A 24,192-nucleotide genomic window follows, 5' to 3' on the forward strand; every position below is an offset into this window, starting at 1 on the left:
CGTTTATGTGCCAGAATCACCTGAGGGCTTGCTAAGCAGATTATAGGGCCCACCCCTCGATTTTCTGATTCATTAGACCTGGAGTGGGAGTTGTGAATTTGCATTTCTAACAAGTTCCAATTTGATGCCATCGCACTGGCTGGAGACTGACCTTTGAGAACCATAGACCTACTTCTTTATTAGTTTCTGAGCCCTCTGAGGGCAGCCTCCTCCCTTGCCCAAGGCCCTGACAGGTGTGCTTGATAATGAAGAAACCAAGGCACAGAGAGACTGAATGGCAAGCCCAACTTGGATGTTCCTCCCTTTTTTTTTTTTTTTTTTTTTTTAGCTTGGCCAAAGGGGTAGGGGCTTTAGGAGGTATAGTGGTCAGAAAGATCTATCATTGTAAATGCGAAAGGTACCAAATTACAGTTTACGACTAATTAGACTTTGTGGGGGTCTTTTAGAAAACCACTCCAAAGGATTCATTAGAAATTTTCTATATCCTTTTTCTGACTGCTGTGGAAAAATACTTAACGGAATTACCTTTACAAATGTATTAATTTATTCTACCCTGAGGATATTATATTCAGTGATTTGGCAAAACTAATCTGAACTAATAACAGACAAGCATTTACTGAGACTAAGCAAATTTTCCAGTAGAGAGATACTTAGCCACTTGGAACAAATGAAGGTTGAGGTATAAAGATTAAAGAATAGCTATAATGTCCAAAAGAGGTCCCAGTGTTGAGAGAGAGCAGCACAAACTGACTGAACTGCAAAGCTAAGATGTGTGCTGACAAAGAAAACCGTCACAAGGGGGTAGAAAGCCCACTCCTACCACTGTCAAGTAATGCTCAACCACTGGCAGATGCTCAGGCGCAAGGGGCATTCTCCACAGATCACATGTGTCTCCTAAGGATGCCCGAGCACCAACCACCCCTTCTCTGAGCCCCTGGTTCTCTCCAGTGGAGTCAGGCAATGGCTGCCCATTCGCTTCCATCCTGCCAATGACATCCCCAGTGCATACTGTCCCTTTAAAAATCCTAAATCTATCCCACAGGCCAGAGTTGGAATCTTGCAGCTTACCCAGACCAATATAAGTGAGTGAAATTGGGAGAACATAAGGTAATAGGTAGTAATAGGATTTGTTAAGCGAAAACTCCATGCTTTGTTTTAAAGGGGAAGCTTTTTCCCAACTCCAGGAGATTGTTGCATTATAGGATGTGATCCCAGTGTTAGCAGATCTTTGATTTTTCAAGAGCTATCAGAACCTGGATTTTCACGCAAAGTTTCTGGACAGTTAAAATAGTGTGTGACCCAAAGAAAATATGTTTGTAGGTAGAATGGGGCCATTGGCCTTCTATCTGGGACCTCTCCTTAGACTCTAGGAAGTCCTTTCCTGGTCCTCACTGTCTCCCTAGTTCTCTCACTACTTACTTCTGGACAGGTATTCTGTCCTCCCCCTTTAAAGAGCACTCCTTCTGTTTTCAAACTCATAGGCTCAGAATTCTTCTTCTTCTAATTCCTGTAGGATAAACCTGAAGGAAAGATCCTTCAGGAATTCTTTGATTACTTCATATACTGAGATACAGTCCATTAGTGATGAATTTGCCATTGGTGGTAAGTGGGAGTGGCCTGATGTCACATAGGCTGAAGCTGGCATCAGGGGTAGAAGCTTGGTTCTGCCCACCCACGCTTAGCCCCACTTTCTCCTCACCACACATCATTCCATCTCAGGACCCTGTAACAACGTTCTGAAAATGTATGCACGTTCCAAGAAAGAAAGCACGCTGCCCAACTGTTCAGAGTATGAAGACTGTCCCACCACAGTGGACAGAAACCACAGCACTGGAAAAAAAAAACCTGAATCCAAGAATTAGAGGGTATGAAGACAATTGTCCTCAATTCTCCCAATCCAGATACCAATAAAGGATAGAAGGCAGCCCTTGTAATAATACTGCAGGTCAGTGTGGTCCAATGCTTCTAGTATCTTCTCTGTTCCATTCTTCTTCATTTCTTATAAAAGGAACAAGTGAGAGGAAGGGAAGGGGGTTGGATATTTAGATTTTTCTTGAGGATTTAATCACTCACTGAACCAATATTTATTATATTTGTTATACATGGAGCTTACAGTCTATTGAGTGAGCCATAATAAAAAAGGCAAACAAAAATTAAGATAATTATAGATTATAAAATGTATAATCTCAAAAATAACCAAGATAATGCAAATAATCACAGAGAGAAACACACCCATTTGTTATGTGTCCATGTTCTCGACCTAAGTAGAGGGTGATAGGTGATGTCCCTTTTGGAGGTATTCCAGTTGGGAGGGGCTGTGTTCACTCAGCCTGGGTAGGTGATGGAAGAGCTGCTCTGGTGGTTCACTTTATGCCTCTACTGGGGATGTCAAACTCCACGGTCTTGACCTATTGATGCTAGGACCCTCTTCTTCCCTGGTGAGTTCCTGGAGCAGCTCTGAGTTCTTAGAGGAAAGAATAACTGCAGGTATTAGTGGCAGTTGCAGGGAAAATAAAATTAGCCCATGTACAGTTAGACATGAGACAGTTTAGCAGGAAAACCTGGGTGTCATAGCTGGGAGCTGAATCAATGTTCATATTCAAGCCCTTTCAAGAAGATAATCTGCTGGCAAAGAATCCAAGTTTAACCTATCATTTTCCTGTCCCCACTTTTGATCCTTTACTATAGAGCAAGAGAACCTTGGACAATCTGCTTGCATCACAAAAGTACTGAACAAAAAAGGTCCCTTAACCGAGAGTGGAGAGCATAGACTCAAGGAAAAAGCTCAGGCTGCAGAAGGGAGCAAATGGAGTCTCAGTTTAATATATCAAAGGGGCAGGTGCTTTACTAAACATCCTCAGATTTACTTCCTCAAAAATCACCGGATAAGGACTGTACTCAAAGTGAACTTCTAGAAAGTTAATCAGAAGGCTAAAGGTTTAGTGTGTGTGTGTGTGTGTGTGTGTGTGTGTGTGTGTGTGTGTGTGTGTGTGTGTGAAGTGTAGCCAAGTCTGGTCCACTATCTTCCTTCCCAGAGTATGGATTCAGATATTCACAGGTAGTCTTTTGCTGTATTGACAAAAGACTAAGTTAAAAAGGCCTCCAGGTAATCATTATAAATCAGTAGTTTTTATTCATTTCCAGGTTTCAGCACAAAAAAAAAAAAGAAAGAAAGAAAGAAAGAAAGATCAGTAGTTTTTAAATCTTCCATCTCGTCACTTTTGAGAAATAGTCTGGCTCCTACACATCTTTAGTCACTGTGACCTTAATTCTCACATTTTCCAGAACCCCTGGGGAAATGTTGGTGTGATTTGTGGGCACACTCTCCCTACCCCCATGACTATCTTACCTACTTCCAACCTGTTTTAAAGGCTGACATTCTCTACGAGGTGACAGAACATTTCTCTAGGGCTTTCTCACAATTATAGGAAAGTTTATGATTCCTAAACTGAGTAAAGCTAAGTAAACATAATCTCTTTGTTTAAGTATAACTTCTTTTTGTCTGAGCCTATGTATCTCACACCAGCCCTGCAGTACAGGACCCTCCTGGGACATTTATGGGAAAGCTCACATGTGACATCACTTCCGTGTGGGCATAGGGCTCAGCACACAGGAAAATTTCAACAAATATGTACTTAAAAGATGCTAGTTAAGTAAAATATCTGATTGAACACTTTTAAGGTCAATGTCTAGTCCATGGTATTATAGACCTTTTAAGTGGCTATATTTGTCACGTCCAAAGGGAATTGTCATTGTGAACTTAAACATCAAAAAATCGGTGAAAATGTAAAGCAAAATGCTTAAATGAATACCTGCTCCAAATAACAATGACCTTTGGGTGTGCATCTCATATCTATTGTCTATTTTCCTGTAGATGACAGAGAATTATCCATGATATACTTCTATTTAGAAACAATTAACTTCTGGCATTGACAAGACCTCTTTTTGGAATAGATTTCTCAAAAACATTTATCAGATGAGCTTCTCTAAAATAGTTTTTCTCAAAAGAAGATCCACCTGCCAATTGCATTTAGAATCACGGGGGGTAACTGTTTAGAGTGTAGACTCCTAATTCACTATCTTCTCCAAATCTAATCTTCGAGGAGCTAGGAATCTACATTTCTAACCCTTCTAGTGAGAAGTTATAGAACCACTGCACAAAGACCTTGAGGGTAAGGAAAGGTAATTTCTAAAAAGAAACAATAATAAAACTATGGATATATATGTGAATCTATCTATCTATAGAGAGAAACAGACAGATAGACAATGGAGTAATAAAAGTTTGGGAAACATTAAGTACCTTAAAGATTATAAAACTGGCACTGTAATTATTAAAATAAAATTCACAAGAAACCACAGAATGCTTGAGCTGGTTACCATACTTTTTTCTACCCCCAGCACATACACACACAGACCTCTCCAAAAGGGAGAACCTAAACTTCTTTCAGAGACCCTGATAAAACTGAACATTGCCCACTTTACGATTTTTGCTACACTAGAGTGAACTGGGGTAAGCATGGACTCCTACACCTAGAAGTCCCTAGTTATTAAAAAGTTCCAAATTTGGATTTGACTCAAAGGTCTGTTGGGATCTCAGACATTCCTATTAGCGCAATAAGAAAATGTAGAGCCCTTTAGAGAAGGTAGAGAGCCTCAGAAAGCTGTTCAATACTTGCAGGGTCCTAAAGACCCAGTCTGGAGTGGGACTGGTCTCCAGGGAGATGAACAGGTCCACACAATGGCGAAGCACTAACAGAAGGGTCTGCCCTTGGCTTTGCTTTCTCGGTACCGGGGAGCAGCTACTGCCCAGTGCCCATAAACTTGGCTGGAACTCAAAACCAGAGCTAATAACACTCTGTATCCTCAGCTGAGCATCAGCCAAGCCTAGGCATTTCCCACCCAAGTGGGAAGATCAGAGCCAGGGAGAATTAGGGGTAGTCTATAGTCTAGAATGTGAATCTTTCTTCTCTTTGACATATCTATCACAACATGATTTTTATCCTTATCTTGAAATACCTGATTTTCCTTATTTGTAGTGTGATGTAAAGTCCTTAAAGAGATAGGGGCTGGGGAAGGTGAGCCCACAAATTCCCAATGGGTTTGAGCTAGTTGCTACTACCCTTCACACAATACTCTTACCTCTTGGGAACAAATGATAAAACCTTATGTTTATTAGGATATGAAACCAACATTCAGGCTGAATCAGCAAAAAGAAACTCCTGGAAGGTTGATTTTTTTTTAATATTAAGAGATAAGGAGTCTTTTTATACTAGCATAATCCTGCTGAGTTTATGAAGACAAATGGGAAATTAAGAGAAACTTGGCATCACATGCAGAAGCAACCTTGGGTTATTTTCACACATTTTCAACGGACCTTCATCTCTATAGACCACTTAGTCATGTCAGCCACAAGAAAAACAAGATATAATTCTCTTTATCAAATTCCTTTCCCTGTTCTGATTCCACATGGAAAACATATTCTTCTTTGTAAGTGGAAGAAGGAAACATGCGCTTTCAGGGGAATACAATCATTTGGAAAGGATATATTCTGAATGCCGTAAAAATCTGTGTTGGCATTTCTGGAGTAAAAATAACTACAGGATAAATAGATACCTACGAATGTTACCGAAATAAATATGTGTATTTGCATTTATGTGTAAGTCTGTATTTCTTCTCTTAACCCCTACTTGATTCACATAACAAATACAAGTTCCATTGCCTTATTTCATAGGATAATCTTACTTGAAGCTGGAAGAAACCTTAGTGTTCAATCTGTACATTTTACAGATCAGCAAAATGGGGCCTAGAAGGTTCAAAGGGATTTCTGCAAGTCCACATGGCTACGAAGTCACAGTAGAAGAAAGAAGAAAACCCCAACTCCCTGACTTCTGGCCCAGCACTGTTTCCAAAGGACCATGAAGTCTTTATGCTTCAAGTCTCCACTGAGATCCCATATAGCTCAGTTTAAGAAGTACAAAGAGTACTTTTATTGTTCCATCTGTAACACAGCCTGGGTATAGAAGATGTACCAATAGTGTGACAAAGTTAGAAGAAAAACTGCCCTGCTGCTTTCGGAAATGGCACTGCTCCCGTATCATTCAGTCCTGACGAAGCTGATGCTGTTGAAAATCTGTATCTGCAGAAGATGAACAAAAATCAATGATTTCAGGTTTTGGGTCATTTGACATTTCCGAGAGCTCTTGGCAAATTCCATTCAATTCTGTACAATAAGAGTTTATTAAGCATTATAGCAGAGGTGGCCAGAGCCCTGCCCACAGTCCTTTAGTCCTCACTGTTTTCTTACAAAGTCACTCCCTGCCTGAGGGTTTTCTGAGGCACAAAAGAGAACTGGCCAAAGCGCCCAGGAATCAATGCCCCTTGCAGAAAACCTCAAACAACAATGCAGCTACCATATGATGAATACTGCAACTGCCTCACTCCTTATGGGGAACGCTGAGGCATATTCCAGGCAACCTTCCAGAACTTTCCAACTGCACTGAGCCCCGGGTCTCCACAATGGCACCGGCTCTTCAGTGCACCCTCTCTTAGCTTCACTCCTTTGCCATTTCCCTGCTCTCTATAGGTACTTTCAAATTACTTGCACTCAAATCTTTGTTTTTGAGTCTGTTTCTGGGGGAATCCAATCTAAGACAAGCATATATTCTGTACAAACATTTTTCTATAGTAGATACCAAGAAATATGAAGGTAAAAAAGATATCCTTGCCCTCAAAAAGTTGAGGCCAGTAAGCTGGAAGATTTCTGCATACAAAAACCCACAAGAAAGACAACAGAAGACAGTACTTTGGGAGGAAATTAGACATATATACAATGAAAATATGTTCACTAATAAAATATCCACACAATGAAAACTGGAATTTGCCATTGAGAACTTGGCATGAAATTCTCTGTAGCAGGAAGGAGGCAACAGCCTAAGTGGTGACATTACACACATCAAATAAACAACTGAAGTCCTGAGTTCACCTGGAAATATGGGTCAGAGAACTTGCCATTGCTCATACAGTGCAAGCTTGAAGGATTAGTCCAAAAGGAAAACGTTCATATAACCCAGCCTGTGTTTTAGTGGCCAGAGGGAGGTACATAAACCCCCAAACTGGTTGGACAAGATTCCATTGGCCTATTTTACATCTTGGGTTTAAAGAATGTCAAAACGATTTTTCTTTTTATTCAGTTCTGTCAAAACAGACTAATTTCTGTAGAAAGCAAATAAATTAAACAGTTGAATTTTGTGTATGTCATTAGGTTGACAAGTCAGTCAGTCATTTGGGTTTTCACTTGAGCTAGTGGCCGTGCCAAAGCCAGCCGAATGTTCACGGGTCACGGACAGCAGCTATGCAGAATTCTATAAATAACGCTCCTTCAGCCCAAGACAGTTACTGAACAAAAATGACAGAACAGAGCAAGTTAAATAAAAATATGTGGAAAAAAACCTTGAGGGCATTCAGGAGCTGATAAAATGCTGGCTTTGTCATGGTGCATGTTTCTAGCTGGGTTGTCATGTGAGCTAATGAGTGGTGAGTATCTACCTGCCTTGTGCTAGGCACCTTAAAAACTTTCTATTTAATCCTCAAAACAACCTAGTGAAGCAGGCATTATTATTATTATTATTATCCTTTAATAGATGAGAAAACTGAAACTTGGGGATGTTCAGTAATTTGCTGAAGGTGACACAGCTGTTTTGTCAAACCCTCAAATCCAAACCTTTCCCCAAAATACCATGCTGTCTTCCTTTAGAGCTGAAAAGACACCAAATTTCAGCTTTAAAGTGTTTGTTTTAGGAGATGCTAAAGATGCATTTGAACAACTGTCAGCCAAGAGGAACTTATATTTTAGTAACATAGAGTTGAAATTCTTAGTGAAATAACACGTAGTTCCTAGGAAAATGAGTGTTTAAAATGCCCCCACCCTTTTTTGACTAACCAGTCTTTTGCCTATTATCAAAAGAAAATTAATTCCTAAGTTATCAAAATTCCATGGGTATATGCAAAATTAATATTCATCTCCAGAAAATCTGAAGATTTTTTTTCCCTCAAGGAAAAGCTGTAGGATTTAATATCAAGTGATTGGCATCCTTTGGGAAGGATGTTGAACACATTAGATTTCATAGAAGGATGAACACCCACACAGAAATGACAACAGACAATGTAGGAAAAAATTGCCTAAACTGACTCAACTTTAATTGGGCAGATTTAATAAAATTTCCATCATCAAATCTCTTCTAAAAATTTTTTAGCCCTCCATTCTTCAAGTCTTATCCTCTAATTTGGAATAAAGTTTTTCTACCTCATATATATTCTCTGCCTTAGTTTGTATCCCTCCCCCACCCCAAAGTGGATCTTGAGACAATGATGTGGGTGCAAGCAGAGTATTTGTGAAATGATCCTAGGAAGCAGGTGAGGGAGTACAGAAGGGAGCGGGTGAGGGAGTGCAGAAGGGAATAGGGAAGGAGGCAGGGGAGGGAGCCAGGGAAGGGAGGAAAGCCAATAAAGGTACATTAACGAGTAGGTTATTACTACAGGCAACTGGCATTTTGCCTGGCTGAGGACCTCTCAGAGACTGTATCAAACTCCCTTCAAAATGGTCCCACTGAGGACAGTTTATCCACCATCACTCCTTCTTCATTGGTCAAGGGTAACTGGGAGTAACTCAGCAATGGTGGCCTACTCAACTTGTTAGGTCTAGCATGCTTCTACAGGTAGAGAATGGCCCCATCTAGAGGATAGACAACAGAAAAACTGTATGTTTAGTCAGGACTGTATGCTAGTGCCCTTGGGAGGGATCAAGGGCAAATGGCAGGGTATTGCCAGCATCGGCTAAACTGGGTCTATTGGTGTGCAGATACAAGCTGCTTTCTTTAGTTCTCAAACTTTACTGTATATAAGAATGACCTGAAAAACTGAGAAAAAATGCGTATCTTTCACCTCCCTCCCCCAGGCTGATTAAGATCAGTGGTTGGGTTCAGGAATCTGAATTTTAACTAGCACTCTAATGGTTTCAAAGCAGGATTCTTCAGACCACACTGTGAAAATACTGTGCTAGTGAAGCCATCCCCATGTCAGCTAACGGGTGTCTCAGAGAGAAAAATCTTTAACTTGGCTTTACATGGACTTTACTTTCCTATGTCCCATTTTTTTCAAATATAAGCTATTGTTCATAAAAGAGAATATAATGAGTGACGCTTTGCAGGTCTAATTCTAGAAAAATCTTTTTATTTATTTATTTTTAAAGATTTTATTTATTTATTTGACAGAGAGAGACACAGCGAGAGAGGGAACACAAGCAGGGGGAGTGGCAGAGGGAGAAGCTGGCCTCCCTTGGAGCAGGGAGCCGGATGCAGGGCTTGATCCCGGGACGCTGGGATCATGACCTGAGCCGAAGGCAGACGCTTAACTGACTGAGCCACCCAGGCGCCCCTGGAAAAGTCATTTTAAAGATGGATACATCCAAGTGATCTTGGGTCAGGAGTAAAATGATCAGATACCCTTACACTAGAGTGACCATACTTTTCCAACACATGGCGTGATGAGCAGGAGTGAACTTATGAGGAAAACAGGATGGAAGAGTTGACATAGGGACTGAAAATGAAGTCACTGTACTTACATATGCCAGTCAGGAATCTTAGGGAAAAACAATCTTCAAACCTCTGCTCCAGGAAACCAGCATCTAAACCAGTACAGCTTGGGGAAACTTCAAAGATAGACCAATGGTTGAGACTGTCTTTTTCAAAGTTTCCTGGGTTACAATAAAGGGTGACATAGTAATTCTAAAGGACAGTTTCTATGCTCAGAAGTTTCACAATACTGCAGTCTCTGTCACATTTTTCTAATCTAATCTAGGGAGAGTGGGCACTGAGGGCCCTAGGGCCATGACACCTGTTCATCACTAAGAAGGTGAGGCTGGGAAGAGAGGGTATCTATTGTAAAGAGTGGAAACCCGAGCTCAGGGCTCCTCTTTGTGGCAGCAGGATCTCGTCAACTTCCCTGCCATTTCATATCACCAGGGGAGGTAAAAACTTAAAATATCCAGGAGTGCTCTGGTTTCCCAAAACCCTGAGGACAAACTGATTCCTGTGGCCTGCAAGGTACGTCTGGATCTGGCCTCTGCCTGCCTCACCAGTCTCCTGTCACTACTTCCTGTCTTATCTTCTAAGTTCTAGCCTTAATAAAACTCTTGCTGCTTGGGGCACCTGGGTGGCTCAGTCGTTGGATGTCTGCCTTCGGCTCGGGTCATGATCCCAGGATCCTGGAATCGAGCCCCACGTCAGGCTCCCTGCACCGCGGGAAGCCCGCTTCTCCCTCTCCCACTCCCCGTTTGTGGTCCCGCTCTCACTCTCTCTCGCTCTCTCGCTGTCAAATAAATAAAATCTTAGGAAAAAAAAAAACAACTCTTGCTGCTCTTCACATTTTTGGTACCTTCTTAGGTCTTGGCGCATGCCAAGCCGCCCCTCCCTCCCGGAGCACTCCTCCCATGAGCCTATTCCTTCACTTGAGTAGAGTCTCACTAGGCTTTAGGTATTGTCCAAATGGATCTTCCTTTGGGATGTTTTCTCGACCCCTTCCAAAGGTGAGTCAGGGCAGTTACAGAATCTTTGTAGGCTCTGGGTTTTACTACTCTTAAAGGCTTCTCCTCCCAGTATATTAAGATAGATCCTACATTATGCCATACATTATATGATTGTTCTTGTACAAAAATTATTTCCAAATGTTTATAGCTTCTGCTTTTGAAATCTTTTGGCTGTGAATAACTACTTTAATTTGCTATTGATTATGACAGAGTCAAGAGTTACAGGTTTGGTTGCTCAGTCAATAGCCAGCTGTGTGATCTCAAACAAGTCACTTAACCCTCTGAATCTCAGTTATCTTATCTGAAGCAAGAGACATTTGCATAAATGATCTAAATCCCTGTTTAGCACTAAGAGTTTATAGCTTTATCATTAACTGTGGGGAGAGATGTTTTAGGTGGTGGTGCCTGGGGATGGGAATGGGCATATATTGACTCCACTGATAAAACATGCACCAAAAGAACCTGAGAACCGTGGATAGACACTCTGGCCAGAGCTGCCAGTTGAGTAGAAAAAGACAGTTCCATAAATATGTGTAGAAAAGACAGTTTTAAAACTGAAAATAAGATAATTATTTTATATAATGAATAATTTCGTATACCAACCTATAACCAGAGAGAAGAAATTCAGAGCACTCAAATATATTTTCCTAAACAAGACCAATAATTAAAGCATGATTATAATTATTTATAGTAATGCCCCCTAAGGCTTGGTGTTACCCACATAGTGTATGTTGTAAAAAATAATCAAGTGTTAGAAAGAGCAACTCTCACTATTGTTTCAATTAACTCCACTCCGAGAAATAATGTGAGACTTTGAACTTTTGGAGTTTTCAAATTACAGAAGTAGTAACCGGTTTCTTTCTTTGTATAAAGAATTCCGTACTTTATACTGCACACATCAATAACTTAGTGCAATTTTAAAAAGCAGTTATTTAATTTTTTTGATGGAAAAAGTAAGGAGGTTCCATGCAAAAAATATACCTTTAATCCCAACTCCCAGAAATGAACACTGATTTTTATGCATACCTCTTTTCTTCTGGGCATACAGCTGTATAGGCACCCACACGTATTTGTAAAAAGGCATCGTATTTTACATGTGGACTGCAGAATTTGAATGGAGAGATTATGTGGCTGGAAGCTGCTCTGTTTAGTGCCATGACCCTACCATACCTGGCATGTCTGAGGAGTTGCTGAGGCTGATGGTCCCCAAAAAACATTCTCCATGAATTAATCTGCATGGAGAAAATGGAAGGCAAATTAGGGTTGAGGAGACAGATGTGCCTGCCATAGGTATTGGTCCTACCATAAGTACATGGATTCATGTCTGAGTCCTGTGAACAGAAGGGCTGTAGCCCAAAACATAAGACCCAGCAGCACCCCACTAATGCTCAGTGATGAAGTGAGAGGTGAGCTTGAGAGCAGGGCTCCTTCCCAGCCTCTTTGTAGAGAACATAACAGTGGCTCACATATCAGCATCCCCAGTGTGAACAATGTTAACAATGGCAGGGTGAGGCACCTTTATGAGGCTCCTTTGCCTGAGGAAATGGATACGCACTGGCTGGGGTGGATGTAAATTCTCTTGTTCTCTGGGTAACAAGAGCCAAAAGCCTGCTTCATGAGCACGGCTGGTAATCCCAGGCTTACCCAGGGAAGCCTGGGGCTGCTGGAATCCATTGTGACCAGCTGTGAGCACCAGATAGAGAGATTTTGGTTCTTACTGATAATGTCACTGTTGTCTACACTCACAGTCTGGTGAAGCCCAGGTAGACTCTGATTCTATACTGTTTTGAACCCATCCCCCTCTAGCCCCATCTCCTTAGCTAATCTGAATATTTCTTTATAGCATTAAATATTTTTCTATAATATCATTTTTATGGAGGCAGTGTTCTACTTTTTGAATGGACAAGAATTTTTAAATCCCCCTGTAAGTGTAAGAGTAGAGGCTTTCCTTTTTCACCATTCACAATTTTAATGGTAAATCATCTTGCAGCAAAACCTGTCACATCCATGATTATTTCTGTAGCATAGATTAATAGTGTGCTTTTGGGGGTCATAAGGGGAATACAAAGTCTTAACAATTTGGTGCATGGTGCCAAGCTGCTCTCCCTACAGACTGCTATTTTATACTTCCTGCTCCTGTAAGTGAACATTCCTATAAATTATGTTTTTATATGCTGTGAGATAGGATCACCTCTCATTCTGATCTAAGTCAAACCACTGTAAATCAGGGACAGTCTGTAATACTCTTCAAGCTCTGAAAGAATGGCAGGTTGTAGGAATGGAAATTCACATTTCAACATTACTGCATTTTTGAATCCTGGCCTTTGAACTTATCAGATAGTACTATTTTAGTTCTCCACTGTAGAAAGTTCACTTCTTCTGTGTGACTATGAGACCAATCATCATGCCTACATAGATGCAGTGGAAGGAACATAAGGTAAATTTATGTTAAATTAAAATCCCAACTTTAACACCTATTGGCAGTGTGGCCTTGAGCAAGCCAATTAAGTTCTCTGTACCTCAGTTTCTTCATTTGAAATTTAAAATGTGAAGACGTATTCCTATTGCATAGGGTCGATATTATCCTATTGATATTTTTCAGTATCCCAGTTCTATAATAAAATACCATGCAAATGTCAAATATGGTGTATTTAATGGTGTCATACCAGTATTTTCAGACTTAAAAAAACTTGAAATCTGTAGAACTTAGATCCTGAGATATATGCAGAGTTAGAATGCTGACAAGAGCAAAGTGGCTCTCATTCTGACCGCATCCTTGCCCTATTCAAAATTCTTCCATGGTATTTTACAGTTACTAGCATTACCATTTTTAGGTTACCAGTGAGACTGCACATCTTTTCTTACACTTATTAGAGATTTGTATTTTCCCCCGGGGTCGGGTTGGGTATTTTATTATCTTTGAAAGAGCAGGTGAGTGAAGGAGTAGAACCAGTAAGGAAAACAGGTGGAGGGTATGGTGGGAGTGATTTAAGAAAGAGGGGACTGGAAAGGTCCCAGGCTCAGTTCTTAGTCCTTCCCTTGGAGTCCAACCATCTGATTCCCCCCAGAACCATATTTCCTCCTGTCTTGATCTTTTGTCCTCCAGGACCAGATCTAATTTCTTAGTCCTAACTTCTCTTCCCCAGATGGTAATTTATTTTAATGGGGCCCTTGATCCCCAAACACCCAACTTGAAGAGACTCAATGCTGAAGAACCAAGGAACCCTCACACTCAGCTGGAAGAGCACCTGAGGACAAATATGAAGGGTGACGGCAACCATATCTTCTTTTTAAAATCAACACTGGTATTTTGATACTGTGAAAAATAATAGATACCTAAATGTTGTCATTGTCTTTTTGCTCCATATGGCAAACACTAGTCAAAGTGGGGATTACATAAGAAAAGGCACAGGAAAGTACTTTATAACTTACTGTCATTGTAATTTAAAAGACCAACAGATTTTTCAATGCTTTGTTTGAAACCATATCCAATAATACCTTAATATATATTCTAAAAACATTATCCCCTTAAGGCCAGCAATGCTGCATATCTGAAGATTAAACTGGCACATTAAACTCTCTAAGGGTCAGGGTTTTGGTGTATGTGTGTGTGTGTGTGTGTGTGTGTATGGTTAGTTCTATTTTTCATCTCTGTTGGTTTTGTATTTGCTTTATATTGGATAGGAGCTTTTACTTTTAATTATTTTTATGCTACTATTTATTAACCACTTACTACTTGGCAAGTACTTTCAGGTGCATTACTCACTTATTTCTCAAATAAATGCCCAAGAGGAAGCTTTTTTGTTTTTTGTTTTCATTTCACAGATGAAGAAACTGAGGTCCAAAGAAGCTATCCGAGTCTATAGCAGCAGTAAATGGCAAAGCTGAGATACAAACTCACTGCCTTTCATGTCAACTTACTTTCTCTTTGCATCCTACTTATGCCTAAGGATAAGATTTTTTTTTAAGATTTCATTTATTTATTTGGGAGAGAGAGAATGGGAGATAGAGAGCATGAGAGGGAAGAGGGTCAGAGGGAGAAGCAGACTCCCTGCTGAGCAGGGAGCCCGATGTGGGACTCAATCCCAGGACTCCAGGATCATGACCTGAGCCGAAGGCAGCCGCCCAACCAACTGAGCCACCCAGGTGCCCAAGATTTTGATACTTTCTCTTTGGCAAGTTCTAGATGTGACTTAAACACAAAAATCTTTGTTGCAATCTGAGTCTTGGGAGCAAGGGGGTCAGCTCTGCCAAATCTTGGCACCTGCAAGTAAAGAGCAGAAGGCAAGGCCAAGACTCACTGTTACGTTCGAGGCACATAAAAGAAAAGAGGCCTAGAAACAGCACTCATCGTCCCAAAATGATAATAAGCAATGCCTTCACTTCTGGCACCAGAGAAAAAAGACACTCAGAACCATCAAGTTCTTGCAGAACTTCATGAGATTATTTATCTTCAGGCTGGCATTTCTAAAAATCACCTGTTGGTTCCAGCTGAGAAAAATGAGTTGTCAAAAACAGGCAATAAAAACTGTAAGTACAAGCAACCGTCAAAATGATAAAACTGTCACATCTATACATATCAAGCAACAATTGCATTTATTATGTCCAAACTCCTGGTACTTAATATTGTCTGCCAAGGAAGCTAAGCTCCATTTAGAGTTTTGCTGTTAGCATGAATATATTTGAAAGAGACTTGACTGTTTGAGTTATTCATGATTTTACAGAGAATGCAATGAACTGTCTTGAAAAGAATCCACTGGTATCTGGAAAGATTTGTCAAGAGGGATATCTCAGTCCCAAAATATCTCCATATTTTGAAAAAATACGCTAGTATTGATTGGGGGGGCATGAGAGATCTTAGCGCAAGTCTTTATTTTTAGGGAAAAAAACCATACTTCTATCACAAATTTGAGTGTGTTTTCCCCTCAAGGAAATCCTCTTTTGTTGATCCTCAAGCGGGAGAAGTGTTGCTGAAATGAGAGAGAGAAAAGGGGAGCAAAGGAAAGCAGGAAGACAGGAGAGGGGATCCGAAATATATTGAGAGACCAAGGGACAGGAGGAGGGAAGGAGTAAGGAAGGTGGGAAAGAAAAAGAAAAAAAAAAAGGACTAAGGATGAAAAATGCACACAGAGAATATTTGATTATTTTGATCACTATTTTTACTTTCTTAGCTAATATTTTTATTTATTTATTTGACAGAGAGAGACACAGCAAGAGAGGGAACACATGCAGGGGGAGTGGGAGAGGGAGAAGCAGGCCTCCCGCCGAGCAAGTTTGTGGTTAAGTACCTTTATCCTCACCACAAATTCGTATTATTGGTTTCAAGGGGTAAAAATGACAATGTGAAAGTAGATGTCCCCATGTTCACTTAAAAGTTATTAATTTCCTGCTGCCTCTTTCTGCAGCTTTAGTCTAGTTCAGCATTTGCTGTTTCTCACTCGCTCCAGTAGAACCAGATCCGACAAGAGCTGAAAGCTGTGGGTTAGAAACACTGTCGTGGACCATCTTGGAATTTTAGGGATTTTGGATTTCACTCTCATTAGTGATAGAAAAGTTAATATTCTTGCCCTTAAAAATCACTATTCACTTGTCAGAGGCTCTCCATTTAAGAGGCTCTGGTCAGCATGGCAAGTACAGTTTAAGGATGGGCAGACATGGGGAGATATCCAAAAGAGATGTTTTTCTGAATATCTAACACTGGAGGGCTTGGTTTCTGGAAGCACCTGTGTTGCCCATTATAGATCATGCTTCTCAATGCACTCTGCTGCCCTCCCACTGTTGATCTCCTCCCTTTCAGCTCATTACCTTCTACAGGTACTCTCTTCATCTACAAGCTCTGTTCTCTCTCCAGTGACATCTTAGTTCCTCTTTTGGTAACATCCAGGGATTACTCAGAGCAATGCTCTCCTATCTTGTTATCACCATGAGACCTTTTGCGCCGTATGCCGCTTGGTCAGAGCACCTCTCTACTTCGGTTCAGCCTTCTGGGTGGGTCCCAGGCAGCCTCCTCCTTGGTCATCACTTTTGAATTTTTAGGGGCTGCTTGGTATCTACTCACCTCACCAACTGCCACAAGTAAAACATCCCCCAGTTAAAATGTATGTTCACATACTTAAAATATCGCCAAGAAAATGTACATTGGTGCTCCACTGAGGACACTAAGTGGCTCTAATTTCCACCCTCCATCCCTCACACACACGTCAAGTGGTGGCCCAGCAATCCTGGCTTTAGGAAATACTTGATGAGATTCAAGTTACAGAAGACTGGTTAGCATGCAGAGTATGCAAAAAGGGCAAAACACACAATGCCTTTGAGGGGGAATAGGTACTGAAAAAATAGGTGTCTAATGAATGTACGCATTCATGGAACAAAGAACAAGAAAACATTCTACTGCGAACATCTACAAGCACTAGCTTGCCTGTATTTTTCTCCTTTCCTTTTCTTTTTTTTTTTTAAAGATTTTATTTATTTATTTGACAGAGAGAGACAGTGAGAGCAGGAACACAAGCAGGGGGAGTGGGAGAGGGAGAAGCAGGCTTCCCGCAGAGCAGGGAGCCTGATGTGGGACTTGATCCCAGGACCCTGGGATTATGACCTGAGCCGAAGGCAGACGCTTAAAGACTGAGCCACCCAGGCGCCCTATTTTTCTCCTTTTCATTCATAAATGAGCTGAATCAAAAAGGGTCCTGAAAACAAGAGTGGTAACCCAATAAACTGATGATACAGTGGACCCGGATGGGAATAGAGAAAGGGGTACGTGTCCGACTCAGTGACAAGGTTTGGGCTTTCATGTCTATGGGGACAGGGTGTGAGGACTGGAGCGTAAAAGCCGGCATTCCTGAACCTTGCTTTTCACTCAGGGAAAGAATGTTCTTTGTAAATCCACCTATTGGCATAGGAAGACTACAAGGAAGGTGAACTTTGGCTAATTATACTTTGATATTGTTAAGTTTGGGTTCTGAATAGAGAAACCTAAACCCAAGAGAAACAGACATGCAAAATCCCTCCCAAGAGATACTCTTAAAATCTAAGGCCCACATGAATCCTACAGAAGAAGCAGGTTCGGCTAAACAATGAGCTAAAAAAAAAAATCACAAAAATAAATAACGAAGCAATCCACCACAAACTAGAGATGGCAGATACAACACACATGAGGATTAGAATACCAGTAATTTCAGAACACAGAAAAATCTGAAAGAATATAAAAACGGTGAGCATGGGGACACTATAATAATAGGCAGATTTCTGCACACAGAACTTCTAGAAATTAAAAAACAATATGGGTTAAGAGACATGGAATACAGAACGAAGATCCTACATACTGAATACAGCAAGAGAACAGAGAGGATGGAGGAGCGAGGATATCTGCAGATGTGATGCCTGAGAGTCTTACAAAATTGGTACAAACACGACTTTTCATACACAAGACATAAAATAAGTCCTAGGCAGTATAAAGTTCACACCTAGACATATCCAAAATTACAGACCACCAAAGGAAAGAGAAAAATGTCAAAGCCACTGTAGAGAAATGCGGATGACCTATCAAGAACAGTAGTAAGAGAAGAGTCTTCACAGAGGGAAATGGATTAACATTACGGAAGTTCTGAGGGTGGAGAACAAACTATTCAATCCAGAATTCACCTTTCCAGATTAATTATAATATAAAGACAATTTCAGATAAATATTACAGACGTTTGCAATTCACTAGACCCATGCTGAAAGTTCCATGAGGAAATTAAACCCAGAAAGAAGGAGAGGAATAAAAAGAGGGATGGTGAGCAAAGAAAATGAATATGTGGGTAAATTCAAAGGAGCCAGGACTGAAACATTAGTGAAAAAAAATTAAGGAAGATATAAAAATCACGAATGACACCCAAGATCTCAAAGTGACTTAAGAACATCATAGTTTAAGAGAAGCAAAGAGCTATTGGTTAATCTTATTGTTTGTTATGTTTATATATTTAAAAGAAGAGTAAGCTTTAAAAGAATAGGAGTCAGAGAAAGACAAATACCATATGATTTTACTTATAAGTCATAATAATCAGAAAAGAAGAAACAAATCTGCTATTAATTGCAGATGACAGAACTATCTGAAAAAAAATCTAAGAAATATACAGACTAAAACAAAGAGTTTAACAAAGTTTCATCAAGGAAACAGATATAAAAGTACCAAAATTGTTTTTATACTGAAGCCAACAACTGGAAAATGTAATCATGCCCCAGCAATTCCACTGCTAGGTGTCAGTCCAAGGGAAGCTCTTGCACACGTGGACATGGAGACTGAAAAAAGGACATTTTCTGCAAAAGAAAGTTGCAAGAGTAAAATATGTTAAGAAAACAAAAAAGAATCAGGCAAACTGTCCCTCACTGGTGTAGTCACACAATGAGATAAAATGCAACAATTTAAAAGGAATGGCTTGCCGATCTGGGTAAATTTCAGAAACATAATGCTGAATGAAAAGGCAAGTTGCAAAAGGAAAGTTCAATATGGTACCATTTATGTAAAATCTAAGATATTAATTATGAATATGTGAACATGTAGAAAAAAATATGAAAATATGAATGAGAATCATGCAGGGGAATAAAGCCTCCATCTTCACAGATACAGTTCCTTCCAGGTCCAGGACAGGAGGGCTTCCACCATATTTGTAATATTTTATTTTCCTTGAAAAAAATATTTGAAGCACCTATGGCAAAATTTTAAGATTTGGTTTTGATGGTGGGTGCAGAGGTGTCTGTTATATTTTCTCTGTTTGAATTATTTCATAATTAAGAAGCAATAGTGAAAAGATATTCATTGATCAAATTGATATTTTAACCAAGTTATTTTTTTTTAAAGATTTTATTTATTTGACAGAGAGACACACAGCGAGAGAGGGAACACAAGCAGAGGGAGTGAGAGAGGGAGAAGCAGGCTTCCCGCCGAGCAGAGAGCCCAAAGCGGGGCTCGATCCCAGGACTCTGGGATCACGACCTGAGCCGAAGGCAGACGCTTAACAACTGAGCCACTCAGGCGTCCCCTTAACCAAGTTATTTTTGACCAAGTTTTTGGATATCCCTGTTATAATACCTGGCATAATATAGGTAAACAGTAAGTGTTTTTGTTTTGTTTTGTTTTGTTTTGTTCCTCCATCCCCAACTGGATTTTACTCAAAGTTTTGTTGCCCAATCTCAGAAGAAATATTTAAAAATTTCTTTCTTAATTAAAAAAGTTTGGGGGCGACTGGGTGGCTCAGTCAGTTAGGCGTCCGACTCTTGATTTTGGCTCAGGTCATGATCTCAGCATGGTGAGATCAAGCCCAGCCTCAGGCTCCCCACTGGGTATGCAGCCTGCTTTGGATTCTCTCTCTCCCTTTCCCTCTGCCCTTCCCCCACCCAATTTTTTTTTCTTTTTCTTTTTTTTTTTTTACTTTTTGACCCCCTTCACCTATTTTTCCTACCCCCACCAACCAATAATCTGTTCTCTGTATCTATGAACTTAGGTGGTTTTTTTAAATTCCACATGTAAGAGAGATCGTACAGTATTTGTCTTCTCTGACTTATTTCACTTAGCATAATGCCCTTAAATTCCATCCATATGGTCATATATTGCAAGATTTCATTCCTTATGGCCGAAAAATATTCCATTGTGTGTCCACTCCACAATTTCTCTATCCATTCATCCATGGATGGACACTTGAGTTGTTACCATATCCTGGCTGTTGTAAACAATGCTGCAATGAATACTGCAGTGTTTGACAATGTTTGACAGATGAAATACAGCAGAACCATGAAAGCCACCTTGAAATATACCTCCTCCCTTCTCAATTTCTAGTTTATTTTACTTTACTTCCTCTTTTTCCTTCTCTTGCCTGTTTCTGAGAGAAGTCACTGATGTACCTTTTTTTTTTAAATGTTTTAATTTAAATTCCAGTTAGTTAACAGTGCAATATTAGGGAGTACACTTGTGATGAGCACCAGGTGTTGTAAGTGTTGAATCATTAAATTGTACACCTGATGTACCTTAAGCTTCCATGCAAAATAAGAATGACAATGCAACAAGAAAAAGAATAAACTATCTTTCCTCTCTCAGATTTTTAGATTTATATTTATGTTTGTGCCAGGTTAAGGCAGAGAAAGACTGATTTATGTCTCTTTCTGCTTGTTCTACCAGTCAGCTCATCGTTCATGCATTAGAGGACTGAAAATCTTCGGAGATATACCTTCCAGCAATAAATTAAACATCTTACTTTGAGGTTTGGTTCCTGTTTGATTTTTAGGAAAATTTAAAATAAAATTGCTACCAGGAAGATAAAGATAATGACAGATGACTTATTCTCTAATTTCGCCCAGCTTACTTTACAAATTATTTTTCTTACAACAAAAGAAAAAGGATTTTAATATTCAAAGACAGACATGGTGCCACAGCCTTCTCCCCTTTTCCCCATGAGCAACATGAGAAAGGACTCTTTCCCCCTCGTTATACTTTCAATATGAACAATTGTAACTAGAACCCATGATATACATAAGGTATAGCTATTGTCTGAATGGAGCTATTCTTGGCCTTGGAAGCAAGAATAAAGGAAGTTAAAGGAAGAGTATTAGGTACAACAAATTAAAGGGTCCATTTAAAGGAAGAGTATTAAGAAATATGTGTTTCTGTTGAGAGATGAGTTTTTTGTTTACCCTTTCAGAGATTCAACATAGTTTGAGTCTGTAAGTATCTTGACTTATATTAACATCTCTGTCCCAAGTTAATGTCCTGTTTCCACCTAATTCTGCAATACAAACAGGTTCACAAATATCACCAGAAAATAAATCAAGTAATATTTGTACATCTAAAGTAAAAAGGGATTTCTGTAAAGTGAAACTCAAGGATCAGCCAAACATATTTGGCCAAAAATCACAATAGTCAAAATTACCCAACAGACTATGTTGAAAGCTAAGTTTACTTCAAGAGGTAGAAGATAAAATATTGTTGCACTGATTCATAGGAGGGGTTTAAACACACAGGTACTGAAAGCACATTTTTACTAATATAATTAGTGGTTTATCTCAAGTGTTGACTGTTTTCACATAGGTAATTAAGTGGATCAACATGCACATTCCTTCCACACTCAGCCAAAAAGATCCCATAAGAATATGCTACAGTTGGTCCTTGGACATCTTATTTTGAGACAACCTGGAGTAGCTAGCTTTTTCTTTTTTTGCATCAGATCATTCTAGACTTCCTAAAATTTCCATGCTCTTGTCTCCTCTAGAGCAAACATTATAGAGAGCGAGGTACAGTGGGGAAGGGGTGTAAGGAGTTTAACCAAGAAGATGCTGGAGAAGCGTTTGTTGGTACAAACTTGGAGCAATTCAACAAAATCATTCATGACCAGAAGAAATTGCACGTTACACAAGCTCTCAATATCCCACTAAAGAAAAATGCCCAGTGGAAATAGTCAATTTTAAGATTTCTTTTTCTTTACTTGGGCTGCAAGGCCCAACATCATCTGTAAACCAACTAGTTTGTTGATTCCTGAAATATGATATTTAGTTAAAAAAAGATCTAATTAAAATGCTGCATTCATAGTTTATACATTCAAGTCACTACTGAAAATAAAAAGAATATAATAAAACACAATTATTTTGTACCCCATAGATGAACCTTCTTGTTCTATGGCTTCCCATTCAAGGAACACTTTGCATAATTTATTCTTTACCAGTATTTGTGCTATCAAAATTTGTCAAATAACTTTACAACATAATCCAAGTTCTCAGCATCAAAACTACTATTATTCCAGTTTGTCCATAAAGGCAAAAAATACACATACCTCAACAAATATAAAACATGGGATGATGGAATAACTTCGTTGAGTGTTGTTTCCTACAGCCATTTCTTACACCATGTAGTGAGGCTGCACGGTCTCCAACTGTCTCCAGGCTGAAATAGAAATAGGTAACATGGTATAAGAACCACATGTTAAGCAGTCCCTTGGGTCTTTACATAAAAATATCAGCTGCCCTCCAGATAAACAAGCTGTAGACAAACAATGCAAATAGTGATCTGGAGTACAGTCAAGTCAGAGTAGTCATCATTCTAGGGAAAAGAAATATAAATACTAGCATGAACAGTCTTAGAGTCTAAAGGACAGGTAGGGAGCCCCTGTGCACAAAGCTACAGGGGACAGAATTCTAATTGCATGAAACTGGAGGGTGCTTTATCCCAGGAGACTGCCCTCATGCCACAAAAGGCAGTTTCTGCTACAACACATTTGTTGTCCATCCTGCATGGATCTCCTCGGTCTGCGCCTGATTCTTTTGTTTGTCTGTTTTGTTTGTTTCTGCCCTTGCCTCTGCCTTTGGAGCTGACAGGTGGTATTGAGGCACTAATCTCTAACTTCTTTCCCTGCCTACTCTTCGCCCTTGCTCCCTTGACTACATGGCTATTAACTATTTTGGATTAATACATCACTGATCCCTCTCACTGAGTTCCCTCAGCTGTGTGTGTGTGTGTGTGTGTTCCAAACACAAAACATCGACACCATAATAAAATCTCTTATTTTACAATAATGGAGTAGCTAGGCAACAGCGGATTATTTTAAGTATTTGTTAGAATAGCTGTCCGACTTTGAACCAAAAATATTCCTGCATTAGATTTTTTTTAAGAAGCATTGAAATTAACCAAACAACCAAGTAGAGGTTTTAGACTTCTATAAAAACTTCCAAGGCCAGAGGAAAAGAATTTTCCAATACACTTTTTATTCTCTATCCAAAGCAATACTTGATGTGTGTCCAGTATCTGCTCTTGATAGTTACTGTTTTTTGTCTGTTCTGTTTCCGTGTCATCCTTCCTTGTAGTTGTTAGGGGCTGTGGTATGAAGAGCAACACAGAGACTGCCAGTCCATGTAAATGGCCAACTACACTTTCCTTAAAGGTCATGAATTAATGTTTTTAACTTAATTCTAGCTTTAAGTCCTCTTTACCTTTTCTAGAATGAAACTTTATAATACATTTCCTTCTCTTTTTCAGATATCAATTTCTCACTTGATTAAAACATTTTCTGATGAAACCTAACATTTATGCGTGGTATTAAGTCCACACCAATCACAGTATTTGAATTATTTAAGTTTTAGGCAACTTAATTTTCTCTTTTTAGTTTAATTTTATTGTGTTATGTTAGTCACCATACAATACATTAGTTTTTGATGTAGTGATCCATGATTCATTGTTTTCATATAACACCCAGTGCTCCATGCAGTATGTGCCCTCCTTAATACCCATCACTGGACTAACCCATTCCCCCACCCCCTCCCCTCTAAAACCCTCAGTTTGTTTCTCAGAGTCCATAGTCTCTCATGGTTCGTCTCTCCCTCCGATTCCACGCCTTTCATTTTTCCCTTCCTTCTCCTAATGTCCTCCATGCCATTCCTTATGTTCCACCAGTAAGTGAAACCATATGATAATTGACTTTCTCTGCTTGACTTATTTCACTTAGCATCATCTCCTCCAGTCCCATCCATGTTGATGTAAAAGTTGGGTATTCATCCTTTCTGATGGCTGAGTAATATTCCATTGTATATATGGACCACATCTTCTTTTTTTTTTTTTAATTTTTTTATTGTTATGTTAATCACCATATATT

The 24,192-nt window shown here is 39.6% G+C and overlaps 1 protein-coding gene across 2 annotated transcripts in view; it reads right to left on the reverse strand.

Annotated features, from left to right (window-relative positions):
- PLPPR1 (phospholipid phosphatase related 1) overlaps positions 1 to 24,192 on the reverse strand; it is a 328,325-nt gene that overhangs the window by 93,007 nt on the left and 211,126 nt on the right. For both annotated transcript variants that reach the window (XM_073876658.1, XM_025888648.2), the window contains one exon: positions 22,381 to 22,490. In XM_073876658.1, coding sequence (XP_073732759.1) covers positions 22,381 to 22,443 — 63 coding nt within the window. In that variant the 5' untranslated portion in view covers positions 22,444 to 22,490. The remainder of the gene's footprint in view (positions 1 to 22,380; positions 22,491 to 24,192) is intronic.

The sequence above is a fragment of the Callorhinus ursinus genome, unplaced genomic scaffold (assembly GCF_003265705.2).
Source record: "Callorhinus ursinus isolate GAN/ISIS: 27379988/994484 unplaced genomic scaffold, GSC_fseal_2.0 scaffold24, whole genome shotgun sequence".
Lineage (NCBI taxonomy): Eukaryota > Metazoa > Chordata > Mammalia > Carnivora > Otariidae > Callorhinus > Callorhinus ursinus.